The sequence below is a fragment of the Phoenix dactylifera genome, chromosome 16 (genome assembly GCF_009389715.1).
Source record: "Phoenix dactylifera cultivar Barhee BC4 chromosome 16, palm_55x_up_171113_PBpolish2nd_filt_p, whole genome shotgun sequence".
NCBI lineage: Eukaryota > Viridiplantae > Streptophyta > Magnoliopsida > Arecales > Arecaceae > Phoenix > Phoenix dactylifera.
The window spans coordinates 8,762,435-8,781,629 of NC_052407.1; the positions used below are offsets into that span (position 1 = coordinate 8,762,435).

Here is a 19,195-nt window from a genome sequence, read left to right on the forward strand (position 1 = left end):
GCTCGGAGGACAAAAAGAAGAATTTCTCCTTCCACCCGTGAATGGAGGTCGGAGTGCCTCGAAAGAATGACCGACCACCCCGAAGGGCAAGATACAGCTATTCTCCGTCTCCCGAGTTGAACTTCAGTAAGAAGCACCAACGGAAGACATTGACTGAGGTCGGTATCCCGTGCGCAAGGCACAGGGATAGAAAACCGACGATAGTCCTCCACGCGTTTGGAGCGAGCTGCGCTGGGACGAGCTGATAAGTCGCCAGGAGCTCGTTCACAAACCCGTGGAAGGGGAACCGCAGGCCGGCCCAGAGTGTTTCCAGATACACCCCGATCCGACCCGGGGAAGGCCTCGTTATTCGATCCTCCGACCCCGCATGTTCCAGACGGAACCCTCGTCGAGGAAAAAACAACTCCTCAGCCATCTCCACCTCCTCGCACTCATGGTGGATCCGAATTCGTCCGGACCACGACCCATCTCAGAGAAACAATCAAAAAAGGGGGAAGGAATCAAAAAACGAAGACCATCCGAGCAGACAAGGGGGAAGAAAGCACCAACTGGAACTTCACCGGAGATGACAACGAATCGTAGGATTGGAGAGAGAGCTGGAATGACAGCTTCGGGAGGCCGCCGGAAGAAACAAGGGGATACCGGAAAACACCAAGCAATGGCAACCAAATAGAAACCCTGAGACCAAGTTAAGGGTTTATATAAACCTCTCCAACGGCCCGGATCGGCAAGACAGGATCCCGCCTTCTGTCCAGATCATGCCACGCGTCGGCCCCAAGAGGCCAAAACAGCGTATCCGATTCAGATCGACGCTTTGAATACCGAATCAAGGCGGCGTCCCATCGGATCGTGGAGCCCCATCATGAGCCCACGACACGAGGCCGTTTCAGACGGTGAAAAGGCGTTGTCCCGCCTTCTCCCATTAATGATGCCTTGAAGCGTGCGGAGCGCCTTGAAACGTGCGGTGCGCCGTAAAAATTCAAAATTTTCTGGCCCCCACCGATGCGGCATTAAATAGTGTGGAGCGCCATTAGACAGCTACTTCCCACGTCCGAGCTCGCAAGCGGCTCGCACTAGGAAGTCGGGGGTAGTATTAGGGGAAAAACTAAGTTATCTCAGAACGACCTGCGGGCGCCCGACCAGCGGGCGCCCGACTGGGAGGCGCCCGACCTAAAGGCGACTAGCTCAGCTCGGCGCCCGACCAAATGCTGGACTCCGAGACGCCCCGTCAGAGCATTCGACCTCGGTCTAATCTCCTTCGGGAGCCTAGCTTCAAAAGCCCAACCTCACCACTCACCTACTAACGTCACACCCTTCCGTAGATCAACCGGAGATCATACCCTGCTTCGCTGTCTACAATTAATGCGCATGGCCTGTGCTAATCTCCGATTCACTCAACCATTAAAACGTATGGCCTCTGCTGATCTTCAGTTCATTCAACCATTAAAGCGTATGGCCTCTGCTGATCTCCGGTTCACTCGACAATCAATGCGCATGTTATCTACGGATCTCAAGCCTTCACGGCAGGCAGTTGAACTACTCCGCCACGTCCAATCAGCCACGATGGCTCACTGACTCCGGTCTGATCTCCTACAACACTATATTAATGCACATGATCATGTTCAATCGGGAAAAAAAACGATTGCCCCGTCACTTCACAGGTAATACAATGCCCCTCTATAAAAGGGGAACCCCTCCATCTTAGAAGGGGTTGGACTCTGAAACCTAAAAGAAAGACATCTCCTTTCTTCTCCATTAAGCCCCCTCTCTAACTTAAGCATCGGAGGGCCGGCGCCGGAAACCCCGGCCACCGGCTTCTTGCAGGTCTTCCGGAGGACGCCGCTCGCCGACGGACCGCCTTCTCCTACCGTTCTAGCACCGGAGCTCCTCCTTCTCAGCCGATCGTCGCCCCTGGGTCCAATTTCCAGCAACAGTGGCTTTTATATAAGAATTTTTTGCATATATACCCTCCTAGATATATGAAATTGTATGAATATCCTCATAAAATTTTTATTTGCATGCGTCCTTTTTTTGATATGTACCTCTACCATCCAACATTGCTAAAAAATAAATAGCTTAAAACTAAAATGACTGAAATATCCTTATGGGTAGATATGAAAAAAGCTATAAGGGTATACACGCAGATAGCAACTTTATGAGAATACTAATGCAATTTTTCATATTTAGAAGGATACACATTCAAAAAATCTATTAAAAAAAAAAAATCAAAACTCGGCTAGAACTTGTTAAGTGTTTTATGATTCAGTTGGATCGACAAATCAAAAAAAGATTTAACCACATTATTAATTTTTTTTTTAAGATCATGACTCAATTAAGTTGGATATTACAAAAATCAAGAAATCAGGAAAACATGATCCCCGCAGGTTGTGCATTTGCATTATAAAAATTAAATTCGAGGTGCTGCAAGCCCACGGTCAACAAGTCAGGTGCACATCTAGACCACTCATAATTATTTTTATTTTTTTTCTTAAATGGAAAATGGGTTTTGCAGTCACCATCCAAATTGCTTTGTTATTTTTAGTTCTTTAAAATGGAAAAGGGATTTGCAAACACCACCAAATTTGATGACTTTATCAGCCAACCCAGCTGGCATCCACTAATTTATTAGAAAAAATTGCATCACTTTAGTTTGCCTTATACCTAATTATGTCGAAAGCGATGAGAATTCTAAACAAGTCTGCACCACTTTAGTTTGCCATTTTGCCTAGCTGCATTGAAAGCAATTTAGCTCTTATAAAAAAAAGAAGCAATTTAGCAATCTAAACATATGACAGAAATTAAAAAGCTGCCATGACTCTTCCCCCGGTTTGAACACGCTTATCCCAGTCCACGGTAATAAAAATCAAATAGGTAAGCAGTCCTTATCAACTTGCATCTCTGCTTACGTTTGCAATAAAAGAAAAGTAATATATTCGCCAGAACGTGATCGACGGCCGTGCCGCAGGCCAAGGGCTTTTTAGAAATATTAGTATGTCAACGACTCGATACATGCATGTGGTTTTTGGATTATTTGGTTCTGAGAAATCTTAGAGAGGTGATTAGATTATCGAATTGATGGCATCTACAAGATAAATGACCTAGCGCTTCACATATTTTCTAAATTTTTTTAAAAACTTATAGTTTATATTGTTTGATAAATAGTTTTTATAATTTCTATTTTTGCTTGCTTAAATGGTCAAGCAAGCTATGTTTATCTTTAAGAATTAAATCTGTATTTTATATTTCTGAAGATAAGTTATTTTGAACATACAACCTATTTACGAAAAGATTCGGTAGCTTATAAAAATAATTTTGTATCTATATATTCAGCATAGCTATAATCTAATCTACCCCGCCAATAGGGCTTATACGTTAACCCCATCAACTTGTAATTTGAAAAGCTAATTTTGACATGCACTACTAGTGATCAAAATAGTGGTATTCGGGCGACATCTATTATTTATAATTTGCTATCAGATGCATACCACTAGATTATATAGCCATACCAAATGTTAGACCTAGTACTGGTTTGAAAAGTATACTTTGAAAAAAAAATATATTAATCTTTAATATTTAATAAGAATGAAAGTTTGCTTATGTTATTATATCTGATTTGTTATCCATTAATATGCTCTGGTCCACTCTGCAGTGTTTCGCCTTTAATTAGACTGATGTAGCTTATTATTTATTATTATTATTATTATTAGAGTCTGATCTATAATTGACCGTAGAATTTGAAGGAGCACACTAGATTACTTAAAATATTTAATAAATTTAAATTTATTGTTAAGATAATTTTATTATATTTATATATTATATTTTATAGATATGCAAAGCATGTGATGCCCGGGCCAGATGACCAGGTTCTTTGTATTGCTTGGAAACTTCGGAGGATCCGGACAATTCAATTTCAGGATATTATATTTTATTTCCATCAACTATAAAGTGCCGACAAACAGAGCCGATGATTATCTCCGTCGGTAGCTTCAATAGCGTCTTTCTTAGCCCCACAATTGCTACCTCCGCCATGGAAACCATCTCCTACATCTCCCTATCTTTAGCTCTCCTCCTCTTCGTCAAACTCCTCTTCTTCTCCAAGAACACGAGGAACCTCCCACCAAGCCCTCCCTCCCTCCCCTTCATCGGTCACCTCCATCTACTTAAGAAGCCCCTCCACCGCACCCTCGCCAGCCTCTCCGACCGCCACGGTCCCGTCCTCCTCCTCCGCTTCGGTTCCCGCCCGGTCCTCGTCGTCTCCTCCCCTTCTGCCACTGAAGAGTGCCTCTCGAAGCACGACATCGCCTTCGCCAACCGTCCCCGGCTTCCCTCCCTGAAACTCCTGAGCTACAACTACACCTCCCTTGCTGTAGCCAACTATGGACCCCATTGGCGCAACCTCCGCCGCATCGCCACCGTCGAGGTCCTCTCCACACATCGCCTCAACGCCTTATCCGGTATTCGCAGCGGAGAGGTCCAGGCCATGGTGCGCCAACTCGTTCGGGACTGGCAGGCCACGAAAGCGACGGATGGGTTCGCGAGAGTGGAGCTGAAGTCGAGGATGAGCGCTCTATCTTTGAACGTGATCATGCGGATGATCGCAGGGAAGAGGTTCTACGGGGAGGAGGAAGAAAAGGCGGGGATCTCCGAGGAGGTGAGGCGGTACCGGAAGTACGCGGAGGAGGCGGAGCCGGCGATCGGAGCATCGAATCTGGCTGACTTCTTGCCAGTGCTGCGATGGGTCGATTACCAAGGAGCTAGCAAGAAGTTGGCGAGGTACCGAAAAGGAAGGGATGAATTGATGCAGAGGCTTATTGACATGCATAGGAGGGAAGGCAAGGAGGAAGGGGTGGAGAAAAAGAGTATGATGGGTGTGATGCTATCGCTACAGGAGACGGATCCCGGGTACTACACCGACGAAGTGATCAAAGCACTTGGTTTAGTAAGTTTTCCCCGCTGCCTTGTTAGATTCTTTAATTCCATCAATTTTTGATCTTGAGCATCCAAATCTAGAGAAGGAACAGTGTTTGTGGTGTCCGGCCAAATAATAGATAGTAAATAAATCGATTTCAAACTAAATAATTATTAGTCATAGAATATTACTCCTGTCAGGTTTGAACTTAACGAAAATAACTAAAAAAAAAGATTCAGAAAACTTTACCCTCTTTTCGACGAAGTAAATAAATCTAAAGACCTTATTCTTTTTCATTCATATATTACAAATAGATTAGTAGAATTTATTTTTTTTTACTTTTTTGCTCTTTTCTATATTTGTGTTTTATGTACCGCCTCCGGTTAGGCGTCAGTGCAGTAAGTCTCGTGGGTTCCCAAAACTTCGTCGATACAAACATCCATCGTCATGGTTTCCAGTGCTCAGTAGCATGAGTTTTTTTTTAAAAAAAAAAATTATTTTCCCTTTTTTATTTTAAACAAGAGCCTGTAACTAGTCCAACTGTCCAACAAAATCCACATACACTGCCATGTGTAAAATGGCTTGTCCTTACCTTCTCACATAAAATAAAAAAGATTGAAGCAGGGAAAAGACTCAAGCCAAAAAAAGAAAAAAAAATCTTCTCTAAGTACCAAAAACATGACAAAAGTCCTTGATGTATTCAGTTTAGTTCAAACTCTAAAGCATATATTGGTAGATCAAAACAGTAGATAAAAAAGGGTTCTCTATAGCCTTTATTCCACATTAACTTATACTGTAGCCAAAAAAAAAAAAAATAATATAGTTCTTCAAGATACAGGGGATATGGCGTCCAGCTCGTCTCATGCTCTAACCTCACTCCAAAAATCCAAAATAACTAGATCTGTTGAAGAAGTTTCTAATAGCATAAAGATGAGCAATGATGTTCAACAAAGTTAATGGATGGTGTTTAACTTCTTTTATTTTTTTCTCGTTAAAAGGGAAATCATATTAGTCTAGGCTTTGTCCAACTTCGTACAATTAATGTGCAGAAAAAAAAAAACGATAGCTATGCATCAACTCTTCATCTCTTTTATGGGAGTTTTACATATGAATCGCACACTAAAATGCTAAGCTGCTCGATATAACAGTTCTTCGTCAACTTGCAGCTGTATCTTACATCAACCACACAGTTCAATAGTGAATAAAGCAATCAAAATGTTAAATATCAACTTTATCTGAGAATTTTTTTGCTGGGGGACAAAATGTGCTATCAGTGAGCTATTCCAAAATAAAATTCTCAAATGAAAAAACTACAAACCAACTAGTTTTGACTCTTTTTTTTTTACTGAGATTCTGTGTCATTCTAGTACCACTTCGTGCATCATGAGCAATGCCTTGAACATCCAAAAATGAGCTCCAAAACAGAGCATCCCTCACACCAAAAACAAGTAATCCACCTAGAATTTAATGTCATACACCTCAACAAGAGAAATTCTCACATCCACATTGGGGCTTTTCTGATTTCTGTGTGCCACAGTGCATATATAGTTACTGTGGCAGCCACTTGCAGACCTAAATTCAATTAAAGGATGCAAAAAAAAAAAAAAAATCTGCAAGCCAAGCTCGCATGATTCCCAAGAATCACTCAAGCTCATCCATGCAGCATTTTTTCTATAACAGGGTTTATTAGCAGCAGGCACAAGTACTTCACCTGACACAGCTGAGTGGGCGATGACTCTCCTCCTCAACAATCCTGAAGCGTTGAAGAAGGTGAGGGACGAGATTGACGCTCAAGTAGCAAATCATGACCGCCTGCTGGAGGAATCAGATCTCTCCAATCTTCCTTACCTCCAGTACGTCATCACCGAAACTCTTCGGTTGTACCCAGTAGTCCCACTCATGCTGCCTCATGAATCATCCCAAGAGTGCAACGTGGGAGGTTTTCATATTCCACGCGGAACGATGCTGCTGGTCAATGCATACTCAGTTAACAGGGACCCCAAGGTATGGGAGGAGCCTGCAAGGTTCATGCCGGAAAGATTTGAGGGTGGGAAAGGGGAAGGGAAGTTGATGATCCCCTTTGGGATGGGAAGGAGAAGGTGCCCTGGTGAAGGCCTTGGAATGAGGGTGGTTGGCCTAGTATTGGGAGCCTTGATCCAGTGCTTTGAGTGGGAAAGAACTGGAAAGGAGGAGGTGGACATGGCAGAAGGCTCGGGTCTATCTATGCCCAAGGCTATTCCTCTAGAGGCCATGTATCGGCCACGCCAAATCATGCTGGATACTCTCGAGAAATTCTGAGTCGTTTCTGCACGCTTGGTATGTAATCCAAGAGGATCTAGTAAGATCCGTTTGGTAGTAGTTCGACTCTGTGTGTAGCTCCTTCAATAACTAGTGTTCGGTTTAGCCGGATGCAGATCTACTTTGTCAGATTTCTTCTTTGGATATATGGTCAGCCCCGTAGGCTATCACGCGAATCATTTACTATTGACAGATAATCTTATTCCCTCTGGAAAGAAATATAGTGTGTTGACTTCAGCAAACAGCACAAGTTGCAGCTAGTTGTCCGACGTCAATCTACTGAGCAAAAACCAATTGAAATGTCAAAGAAATATAGAATTAAATAAAAAAAAGCATACCACCAAGCTTACTAATGTCTCATATGGAAACTTAAAAATTCTAAATTCTCATTGAGAAAGAGTCTTGTGCATGGAAATTTGAATTATTTAAGGTTAATTAATAAACTTAAATAGATTAGAGGGATACTACTAAAATTTTCCAGTCTGGTAAATAGAAAATCAGTCAAAAACCGCTTCCTGGAAACATCAATATCAAGTTATTGAAGGATATCTTTTGGAGATTGGAGTTTTGAGGAATTAACTAGGTTTTACAAGGTGAAGCCGTGAAGGGCATCACGGCAGAGTGGAATCGAGGAGGTTTAGTATTCAAATCATTTACCTTCTTCCGAAAGAGGCATGGCCATAGCCCTTATGGAGATGGCTCGTGATGTAGGACTATATGCAAGGAAAAGATTGAAAGCAATGGGACAATTTAATCTCTATCCAAGTTTGCAATGGTGACAGCTACAAATCTAATTAAATAGGCGATGAAGTCATGACAAGACAAATTAAGTTTTTTTTTCATCCAAGTGGAGCTTGTCTTATGTAGCTTTGTCCATCTTGGCGGGCTGGAAAAAATAATCCGAAACACCACATGGAGTCGTGATGTTATTCAAGACCTACTTACCGTTTAGCTAATCACTGACTTCCACATTGACTCAGACTGAGCTGAAAGGTGTTTACTGGATGATCTTTATCATTTATTTACTATATATTTCCATGTCTTTTAACTGCACATTTTAATATGAATAATTATAATTTTTTATATTTATTTTTCTATGTTTGACAGGCTATCTATTTTATACATGCAATATAAGTGTAGTATCCATCTACATACTGAGCTTAAACCCCAAAGTATATATATATAAAAAAAATTAACTAGTTTTTTTTTTTTGAAAATAATCACATCATTCCAATATAAATTTAATTTACTGGAGCAATTTTATTTTCCTTTTTAGAAAATTGAAAGCAAATCTAAGTGCAATTCGAAGGGTTTCTACATAATGCAACTATATGCTATTCTCCTTTGCAGAACATAACATGCTAAGCTTTCAGTTCACAAACATGAAGGAGAATACAGGGGAAGCAAAGAGAGAGATGAATCTCCTTTGAACCTCAATGGCTTTAAGATGAGAAATTTATTTCTACCCTTAGCCTATAAGTCGTAGACTTATATGTGGACTAAGAGCTTATCTGATCGTAAGGATAAATTATTCATGGATAAGTCTTACAAAATAATGGAAGGTGGAAAGAAATGAAGCAAATCAACAGCATAAATTGGTGCAATTGGAAAAACTTATGGATCAGAGAGCCATGAAAAAAAGGATACTAAATCACTCTCAAAGGGGATTTGCTACATCCCTATTTTTATCATGATTGATTGAAAAGAGGTTTCTCTAAATGGCTAAATTCTTTGTCCTCTTTTCCTTCCACTGCTATCGTATCATTAATATATTCCTGGGATAGTAAAGATTTTTATCTCCCGATACATAGTCGATGTAAGTCTGAACACACACTTTGTACCGAGCCTGATACTCTTCCCATTGAAGCTTTGGCATCCTCATCAAATAAACGAACAAATGACAAATTAAAATTAAAATCCGGTCACTAATTACTATGATTGGTCTATAGTCAGATCTAAAAGAATCCATTCTGCAATATCCTTTGGTCCATAGGAATCTTAGACCGAGTTTCTTTACGATACTATTTGTAAGATTTACGACCTCTCACTCAAAAAGTAGCCCGTTAACCTTGTATAAGCATCCAAGATCTTCCAATACATAGCTAATTTGAGATAAACACATGCCTCCTCGGGTTTTAACTTCTAAGAAAGGACAAAATTTTTCAATATCAACTTACTGCTAAAAATATCTATTTTTTGTTTGACAATATAGCGAAGTTATCTATAACTTACTAAATTTACATCTAACCATATCCAGAATCCTAAGTTGTCGCTTTTATATAAGAAGTTTTTGCATATATACCCTCCTAAGTATATGAAATTGTATGAATACCCTCATAAAATTTTTATTTGCATGTGTCCTTTTTTTTATATGTACCTGTACCATCCAACATTGTTAAAAAATAAATGGCTTAAAACTAAAATAACTGAAATATCCTTATGGATAGATATGAAAAAAAAGCTATAAGGGTATACACGCAGATAGCAACTTTATGAGAATACTCATGCAATTTTTCATATTTAGAAGAATATACATTCAAAAAATCTATTACAAAAAAAAATCAAGACTCGGCTAGAACTTGTTAAGTCTTTTATGATTCAGTTGGATCGACAAATCAAAAAAAGATTTAATCACATTGTTAATTTTTTTTTAAGATAATGACTCAATCAAGTTGGATATTAGTTGATCATTTTGGTAATACTATTCTCTATTTAATTTTGATATAATTATCATTATTGAATCTGTAACATCTATATATTTTTAATATTTTTAAAAGATTAAAATATATCAAATTTAAATTAATTATACATGCTTAGATTAGTAAAATATTTTTAGTGATTTGTACATGTTAAGTTTTTGTTTGTTTTTGAGGCGAGAATTTTGTAAAAGTAATATGATTCATTCTAGAAGAGTTGATATTAACATGTGATTATGTGATATTATAATATTCATATTTTTTTGCCACTTTTTTTTATTAAGAACAATTGAATTATCTTTACTAAATTTTGATCATTTTTTATTAAATTTTTTTAAGTGTATATTCTCCTAAGTATGCATAATTTGATGAATACTCTTGCAAAGTTGCTATTTGCATGTGTAATATGAGATCCTTATAAAGATTTTTTTTTTTTTTTTTTGCGCATCTATTTGTAAGGGTATTTTAGTTGTTTCAAATTTAAATCATTTATTTTTTAAAAGGTATTAGATAGTATATATAAAAAAGAAAGAAAAAGAAGGGTATATATGTAAACATAGTATTTGATAAGGGTATCCATATAAATAGCAATTTTTCGAGGGTATTCATACAATTTTGTATATTTTGGAGGGTATAGACGCAAAAAATTCTTCATGCAAAGTTAGCTAAACTTGTGGACCAAAGACAAAATCGGTTTTAGACTATAATTAAAATTATCCTAAACTAATTTTGTTCCGATCCCTAAATTATGACTTTTATTTGAAAGTTAGCTTAAGCTGCCTATTTATATGTTCAGAGAATTAGTTTTAGCTTCCTATGTAACATTATTTGTAGATCGCTAGCTAGCTCCATTATTTGATTATATTCAGATCCCGGAATTACAACCTTCATATGAAGCCAATTCTGAACTTATATTGGTCTTAGACTTTTGGATTTTATCTCCCTGTGCATATATCTCTCTGTGTGTGTACATACATATATATCTCCTTATCTTTTTATTCAAGTATGTTCTGATGCCAAAATTGTAACTTATGTAAAGTCAGCTGAGCTTGCTGATTTATATGTTAAAAAGAAAGTAAATTTATCTACCCAACTCTTCTTTGATTATTTACTTATTCTTATGTCAGGGTTTTGTGTCAAATTGACATGCCATTCTTCCAAAAAAAAATAAAAAATAAACATGTTATTCTTTCACAGCAAAATGGATGTCATTCCATGCTCCCTCCCTCCAAGACACACACAAAAAAAAAACACATCATACCAAATTACATAGAATAAACAGAGAAAACTAGTTCCTGTAGTCCAGTGCCACACCCTCAACAAGCTTAACAACCCTTCACCAAAAACCACATCCAACTTTCGACAATGCGAACCATGGGTGACAGTCGGTTAGCAATTATGTTGAAATAAGTACATGTCCCCCTAACTAGAAAATCCATAGGATGCTAATTTGTATTAGGGGAAGCAGCTTTATTTGGTTGGAGAAAGCTGTAGCCATGAAAGGATTATTAAGAATCTGCAGCACACTTTAAATTTAGGTTTGCGCATTGAAAGTTTAGCATGTTACATTATGCAAAGAAGAACGGCATACCGTTCTATTGTGCTATTCTATAGAAACTCTCCAAATTGCACTTAGATTTGTTTTCGAATTTCTCAAAAGAAAATGCAACCGCTCCAGTAAATTGAATCTATATAGGAATGATGTGATTATTTTTAAAAAATATAAAATTAGTTAAATTACTTTGGATTATACTTTGTGGTTTAAGCTCAATATATAGATGGATGCTACGTTTATATTGCTTGCATAAAAATTTATAATTATGCATGTTAAAAAGTGCAATTATGCATAATTAAAAGACAGAGAAATATATGGCAAGTAAAATGATAAAGATCATCAGTGCGAATCAGTGATTTGGTGGCAGGTCTTGGCTAACACCGATCCCACGCAGTGTTTCGGACGTTCCTGCAGCCGATCAAGATGGGCAAAAGCTGCCCAAGAAAAGCTCCACTTGGATTAAAAAAGAAAATAGTGCATACCTGGAATGATTTTGTCGTCTAATTATTAGATCGATAGCTATCAGCATTTCAAATATGGATAGAAATTAAAGTCCCATCAGCTTTTCCTTGCCTGGCCTGGCTCGTCCACAGACATTAATCTATTACACAATCAAGCAGGTAACGCATGAGTCCTCGTCAGCTCGCGTCAGCGCTAACGTTTGTTTGCTAGAACCAGCGCTGACGTTTGCCCATACAAATTGTCCCATGCTTCCTTGGCAATATCCCCACCGAATCTAATACGTGATGGGTAGATTACTCCTGGACGATTGGTAAAAACAGAAACATCCCGACAACACAGCTGACATTAGTATTCATACAGAGAGAGCGCAATGAATTTAACTAGACGCGCGGATCAACGTCCAAAACTATTTAAATCTAAATTACATAATAAAAATTTTATATAGATCAACTAAATTATTGAATATAATTTACTATCTTCAAACTACATATTTATATACTAAAAATTATATAATTTATTTTTTTAAATTATACATCAAATAATAAAAATTATATATATATATATATATATATATATATATATATTTTTTTTTTTTCTTTTGCTGAGGAAAAAGGGAAGGGGGAGGAAAGGACAGACTCACCCCCGCATAGCAATTCCTACTGGGCTCCCATCCCGCCAGGAGAATATTCCATTAGGGCAGAAATGACCGTGTATTGGGCACGCCGGCCGATTTTACTCATACCCTCCCTATTCGTGGACCCGGCTCGTTATTCCTATGGGCTTCGGCATGGTTACCTTCTGTGTGAATACGTTACACCTAGCATCACCGAGGCTACCAGCGGACCAATAAGTCCTTCCAAACCACGCGTCCGAACAGGAAAGCATCCGGTTTCCACAATTTAATCGGCGCCCGCACGTTTCAAACTCGGAATAACTTAGTTAGAAGTAAGATCCAGTTTCATAGAGCTACCACCTTAGTGGCTTATAGTGTTATTTAGGTTATCTATTTTTGGACCGTTCGATGTATAGGTTAGATGTCTTTGAGTTATATAAATTTTTTGGTAAGCAAGTAATTTGAAGGTAATATGTTGCATCCAACAATGTGTGGTGTTTATTGTTAAATTAGAATGTAGTCGAATTCGCTCGAGTGCAACCCGGTCCTTCTCTCTCGTTTTTTTTTTTTTTTTTTTTGTCGTACATGCATTTGGGTGTATGTACATAAATCCCGTCAGTGGCTGGGGCTCTTCCTCACCCAGTCGGTGCCATTGTAATTATCTCCACCATGGAAACAGTCTCCTACATCCCCCTCTTCCTTTCCCTTCTCATCCTCTTCGTCATCAAACTCCTCTTCTTCTCCAAGAAGAAGAAGAACCTCCCACCGAGCCCTCCCTCCCTCCCCTTCCTCGGCCACCTCCATCTATTCAAGAAACCCCTCCACCTCACCCTCGCCCGGCTCTCCGACCTCCACGGTCCCATCCTCCGCCTCCACTTCGGCTCCCGCCTAGTCCTCGTCGTCTCCTCCCCTTCCGCCGTCGACGAGTGCCTCACTAAGAACGACATCACATTCGCCAACCGTCCTCGCCTCCCGTCCTTGAAGCCGATAAGCTACAACTACACCTCCCTCGGCGGCGCTAGCTATGGGCCCCACTGGCGCAACCTTCGCCGCATCACCACCGTCGAGCTCCTCTCCACCCACCGCCTCCAATCCTTGTCCGATATCCGAGCCGACGAGGTCCAGGCCACGGTTAGACAGCTCTTTCGAGACTGGAAGGCCTCCTCGGCGGAGGGCTTTTCGAAGGTGGAGCTCAAGTCAAGGCTGTTCGCACTTTCCCTGAACGTGCTCATGAGGATGATCACAGGGAAGAGGTACTACGGGGAGGAGGAAGGGGAGGGTGGGGTCTCCGAGGAGGCGAGACGTTTCAGGGAGTTAGTCGAGGAAGGTGCCTCCTTGATCGGAGCATCAAATCTTGGCGACTTCTTTCCGGTGCTGAGGTGGGTTGATTACCAGGGAGTTAACAAGAGGTTGGTGACGGTGCAGAACGGAAGGGATGAGTTCATGCAGAGACTGATAGATGAGCATAGGAGCAAAAGCAAGGATGAAGGGGTGGAGAAGAAGACCATGATGGGTGTATTGCTATCGCTACAGAAGACGGATCCCGAGTACTACACCGACCAGATGATCAAATCTCTTGGCGTGGTAAGTTGTCCTGCCTTGTCCAGATATCTATCCATTTTTTTGGTCTTTGTGGATCCAAATCTATAAAATAAGTCCAGTCCGATTTAGATGTCACCATTTGCTGCAATTGTGGGATAAAGAACGGTTCCTTGTCGTTTTTCCACTTCAGAAGTGTGATGCAAGGATCCATTAATCGCGGGTGGCTGTGGCTCCCACTTACTAGCATGAGTTGACGTGGCACATGATCCCACATCCACCGCCATTTCCCAAATTAATTATTTGGCCGGTGGGTTAAATTTTTTTAATCATAATCTATTATAATTATAAAAAAACTTATATAGCTACTTTCCAGGTTCTGCTTCTCAGGTTGAATCATTTATGCTTAGGTTTCAAAAATTTAAAAATATTGATTAGCCACCAAAATTTTAAATTTATTATAACGTGGCCTAGCAATCTATCTTCATTATAAAATATTATCATATTGGGATCTCTCAATAACTATTTTTTTGTAAAATTTCAAAACTATCATTCCCACTAATTTAGCAAAAGACTTTTAGCAAATTGAAAGGAAGAGGAACAAGAGTCACATAAATAAAGCGCTTTAAGATCTTTGGAGGTAGATGGATGATAAAAGATTAATTGCTTTGAGATCCCTGCAGTCAGATGAATGTTAAAGGATAGAATGTTTTAAGATCTATGCATGATCATGAATGATAAAGGACATAATGCTTGGAGATCTATGCAAACGGATGAATAACAGAGGATGAAATAAATTGAGATTTGTGCAAGTAGATAAATGATAGAAAATGGAGTGCTTTGAAATCTATGTAGGCAGATGGATGATAGAGGATGAAGCACTTTGAGATCAGTGTAGGAGGATGAATGATAGAGAAATATAGTGTTTTAAAATCTGGGCACGTGAATGGATGATAAAGGATGGAGTGCTTTAGGAGCTGTGTAGACAGATGCATGATAAGAGATGAAGCCTTTTAAGATCTATGTAGGCTGATGAATGATAGAGGATATAGCGCTTTAAGATCTGTGCAAAAGGATGGATGATAGAGGACAAAGCGCTTTGAGATCTATATATGTGAATGGATGATACATTGAGTGCTTTGAGATATATGGAAGTGGATGGATAATAGAGGATGAAGTGCTTTGAAATTTGTGTAAACAGATAGATGATGGAGGATAGAGTGCTTAGAGATCTGTGCGGAGATGGATGATAAAAGATGGAGTACTTTGAGATCTGTGCATGTGGGTAAATGATAGAGGATAGAGCACTTCAGGATTGCATGAAGGCCATGATCTTATCTCTCTAAATTAAGAATATTTTTATCTTTCTTCTTACTATATTAACGGTGTGAATATCAAGATAGATAATAGCTAGGCTGTATTGCAATGAAAATAAAATTTTGGTGGCTAATTGAAATTTTTTAAATTTTTAAGATCTAAGTGTAACTGGACCAAATTTGAAAGTGTCTTTGTAATTTTTTTAAATTATAATTATATAGTTCTCCAAAAACTATCTTGGGTCTATTTATTGATACATATTTACCAACTATTTTTGTCCAGGACCACCTTTGATGTTGCTTACGATTTTTCCGTGTTCTTCCTCACAACCCTTTTCCTTTCTTACATTCTGCAAGACAAATTAAGCCTCTAGAAGAAGAAAAAGAATTTCATAGGTGTCAGAGTTTAAGAATAGGTTTCTGATGAATTATCTTCAGCCGTCGATATATACCAGCAATAAAAAAAAGGAAGGTTGCGGGGAGCAAACAAACCTTTTCTGAAAAACTCCGAGAACGCCGCGGGTTTGAATCAAGCGAAAGCAGATTCGAGGAAAAATACTGGAGCGCAACAGATTCGATGCTCGAACAAAGGTTCGGGGCCCAACGGTAACTGCTCGCGCAGCTGTGACTGCAGCCCCCTAAGCCGCGGCTTAACTGCAAGCTACGGGCTGCCTTTGCGGCTAGACTGCGGCTGCAGCAAGGTGCTGCAGCTGCGGCTTGACTGTGAGAGGCTGCGGCTCCTATTTCTTATTTGCTTTCATGTACTTCTCTGTCCCACTTAATTTCTTTTTTTTATTACCTAGTACTTGGAGCCATACAATATTGCAAGCCTTGTCACGATTCTATTGATTTCTTTCTTAAATTTCCAAAGTATGGGCATATTTTATAATATTCCAAATATATCTTTTCATGCTATCCAATATGCTCTAATTCTATTACATATATTTTCATCCATCTTCCTATTATTTTTTATAATAAATCTTAGAAAATAAAATTGGTCACTCTATAGTATCTCCTGTATATCAATTTTAATTGTTGTTATACCTTCATTTTATTCTCATTAAATTTCTATTTCGCATACTCTATCTTTATATATAATTTTTAAACCATTATTTTCTCAAATTTTCCTCCATAATGTTAATTTAGTATTTAATCTAATTTTATTTTCATCAACAAAAGCCACATTGTCTACAAATAACATAGATCATGGTCTATCTTCTTGAATATTAGACGTGAGTTCATCTTTGATCAGTATACAAAATAATAGGTTTGTTGCTGTTTGCACCGTATATTTGCTCACATATGTGGTCCAATGGGCTTGTTGAGCCAAATTGGTTATATGATGAATGCACCCAACGAATGGATTGGATATCTTCAAAATTCAATGATAGATTTAGGCGGAAAAAATCTGTCTATCGTATGTTTGAAGATATGGTCAGTTAGAGACAACATAGGGGGCAAGTGGGGAATAACTAACCACTACTTGGAACTGCATGAGAAGATAAGATGTATAAAAGAAAATTTGTAATGAGAGCAAAAAACACTTCTTAGAACAAAAAAATTGATGTATATTATTATCTGCTTTATTTTTCTCTAGGGTAGATTTACGACAAATTTAAGTAGTATTATGTGATCTCAAAAGTTCTTAAAGGTTCAAAGCAACTGAACTCGATCTTATCTTCTTCAAATTCCGACGATAGACCAATGGCATACTGCACAAATCTCCTCACGCCGCCATTTGCTTGATATTCATGTTTTAATCTGAAAATCTGAGAAATAGTTGTTGATTCTTGATGTAAATATGTAGTGACTGGAAAAATTTTTGTTGTACCACACCAACACCCAACACTTGTTAATACCTAACCTACATATTCTTAATTATTTTTGTATATCATTTATGTGCACCTTTTCTTCCTAAAATTCTCCAAATCACTTTTCTCGGCATAAGCTTTCTCTAAATCAATATGGAGAACAATTGGGCATCTTCTTGCTGAACTAATTTGTTCTCTAAGTTCTCACTTCAACTGTGAGAACGTGCCAAGCCTACATTGGCTTTTAGTTTCTCTTTATCTACAACGAATGTCCATTAATATTGCAGCCAAGTTAAATTCGACCCAATTATATAGCAGTTTATTTTACATCCAAACTATCATGCTAAAAATTGTCACTCAAATTCACAATGCAGCACTTTTCTTTGACAGGGTTTATTAGCAGCAGGCACAGATACTTCATCTGATACAGTTGAATGGACCTTGTCTCTCCTACTTAACAACCCACAGGCACTGAAAAAGGCCAGGGAAGAGATAGATGCCCGTGTAGGAAAAGGTCGCCTGCTGGAGGAGGCGGATTTTTCTAACCTTCCATACCTCCAGTGCGTCATCACTGAAACTCTTCGGTTGTACCCAGCTGCCCCACTCCTACTGCCTCATGAATCATCCCAAGAGTGCAGTGTGGGAGGCTTTCATATTCCATGCGGAATGATGCTGCTAGTCAATGCATACTCAATTCACAGGGACCCCAAGGTATGGGAGGAGCCTACAAGGTTCATGCCAGAAAGATTTGAGGGTGGGAAAGGGGAAGGGAAGTTGATGATCCCCTTTGGGATGGGAAGGAGAAGGTGCCCGGGTGAAGGCCTTGCAGTGAGGGTGGTTGGCCTAGCATTAGGAGCCTTGATCCAGTGCTTTGAGTGGGAAAGAACTGGAAAGGAAGAGGTGGACATGACAGAAGGCTCGGGTCTAACTCTGCCCAAGGCTATTCCTCTAGAGGCCATGTATCGGCCACGCCAAAGCATGCTGGATACTCTCAAGAAACTCTGAATCATTTCTGCATGATTTAATCAAGAATTAGCTATCAATACTAGTTGACAGTTCGATTGAAATCTTTTAGATAAGTATTTTGATAGTGACTATGTATAAGTCTGAATAGGAGATATTGGTACTTTCTGTCTTGATTGGTATGCACGTAGTTCCTGATTTAAACTTATCTAGCCCAGAAACTATGTAAATTTACTTTTCTTCTTTCTTTTTGAACACAGTTTACACTCTCTCTTGCGAAGAGAACAGCGGATGTCCAGACTCTTGCGAATAGAAATCCAAACAGATATGGAATTTCATACTTGTTAGCATTAGAAAGCTCTTTTTCTATTTTGGAGATACTAAGAGAAACTATCTAAGAACTTTTATACTTCGGTTGCCGATTTGCTGATGATGTTCAAAGCTAGCAGATTAATTAATAAAACTTATGCTAGTTAGCATCTTTTATAAGCGAACAAAGATAGATGGATTGTAATGTGTTTTTAAATTTTGAAACAACAAATTATGATTTTACAAATTTATATGGAATTAGAGATTTCTATTCTAGGAGACCTTTCTTATGTCTTATTCTCTTGTTAATTTTCATTCTAGATCTTTATCTATCTGATGGCCAGATGCCTTATGTCAAGGGTTTCGAGTGAGGGTACGATACTAGAGATACTACTACTTGCAGTGCGTTGGTACCACCAAGGCATTTCGAATACCAATTCCCTGCTGCGGAAGTAGACTTGAAAGCTCACCTCAAAAGAATATATAGCATCCAACAGTCTTAACCAACTTATTTAAAAAATTCACACTTTAACTTGGATAGGTCAAATTTGAACGTATACGGTCAATCAACCTAGTGCTACTTGGATAGTTCAAATTTGAATGCATACAATCAATAAACTTAGTGCTAACACCTTGGGTAGGAAACCCAAAATTGCCCAAAAATTAAATGGATCGGGTCGGGTCTGAATTCAGTAAACTCAGACCCTATCCAAAAAATAGAACG

The 19,195-nt window shown here is 38.9% G+C and overlaps 2 protein-coding genes across 2 annotated transcripts; both read left to right on the forward strand.

Moving 5' to 3' along the window:
- Positions 1-3,949: 3,949 nt before the first annotated feature.
- LOC103700913 (cytochrome P450 81Q32-like) lies at positions 3,950-7,401 on the forward strand. Its single transcript, XM_039114438.1, has 2 exons — positions 3,950-4,939; positions 6,590-7,401. The coding sequence occupies exons 1-2, from the start codon at positions 3,965-3,967 to the stop codon at positions 7,205-7,207; spliced, it is 1,593 nt and encodes a 530-aa protein (XP_038970366.1). The 5' UTR covers positions 3,950-3,964; the 3' UTR covers positions 7,208-7,401.
- A 5,756-nt stretch (positions 7,402-13,157) lies between these two features.
- On the forward strand, positions 13,158-18,370 carry LOC108510689 (cytochrome P450 81Q32-like). The gene is made up of 2 exons (XM_039114439.1): positions 13,158-14,117; positions 17,590-18,370. Exons 1-2 carry the CDS (start codon positions 13,203-13,205, stop codon positions 18,202-18,204), a joined length of 1,530 nt encoding a protein of 509 aa, XP_038970367.1. The 5' UTR covers positions 13,158-13,202; the 3' UTR covers positions 18,205-18,370.
- The last annotated feature ends 825 nt before the right edge of the window (positions 18,371-19,195 follow it).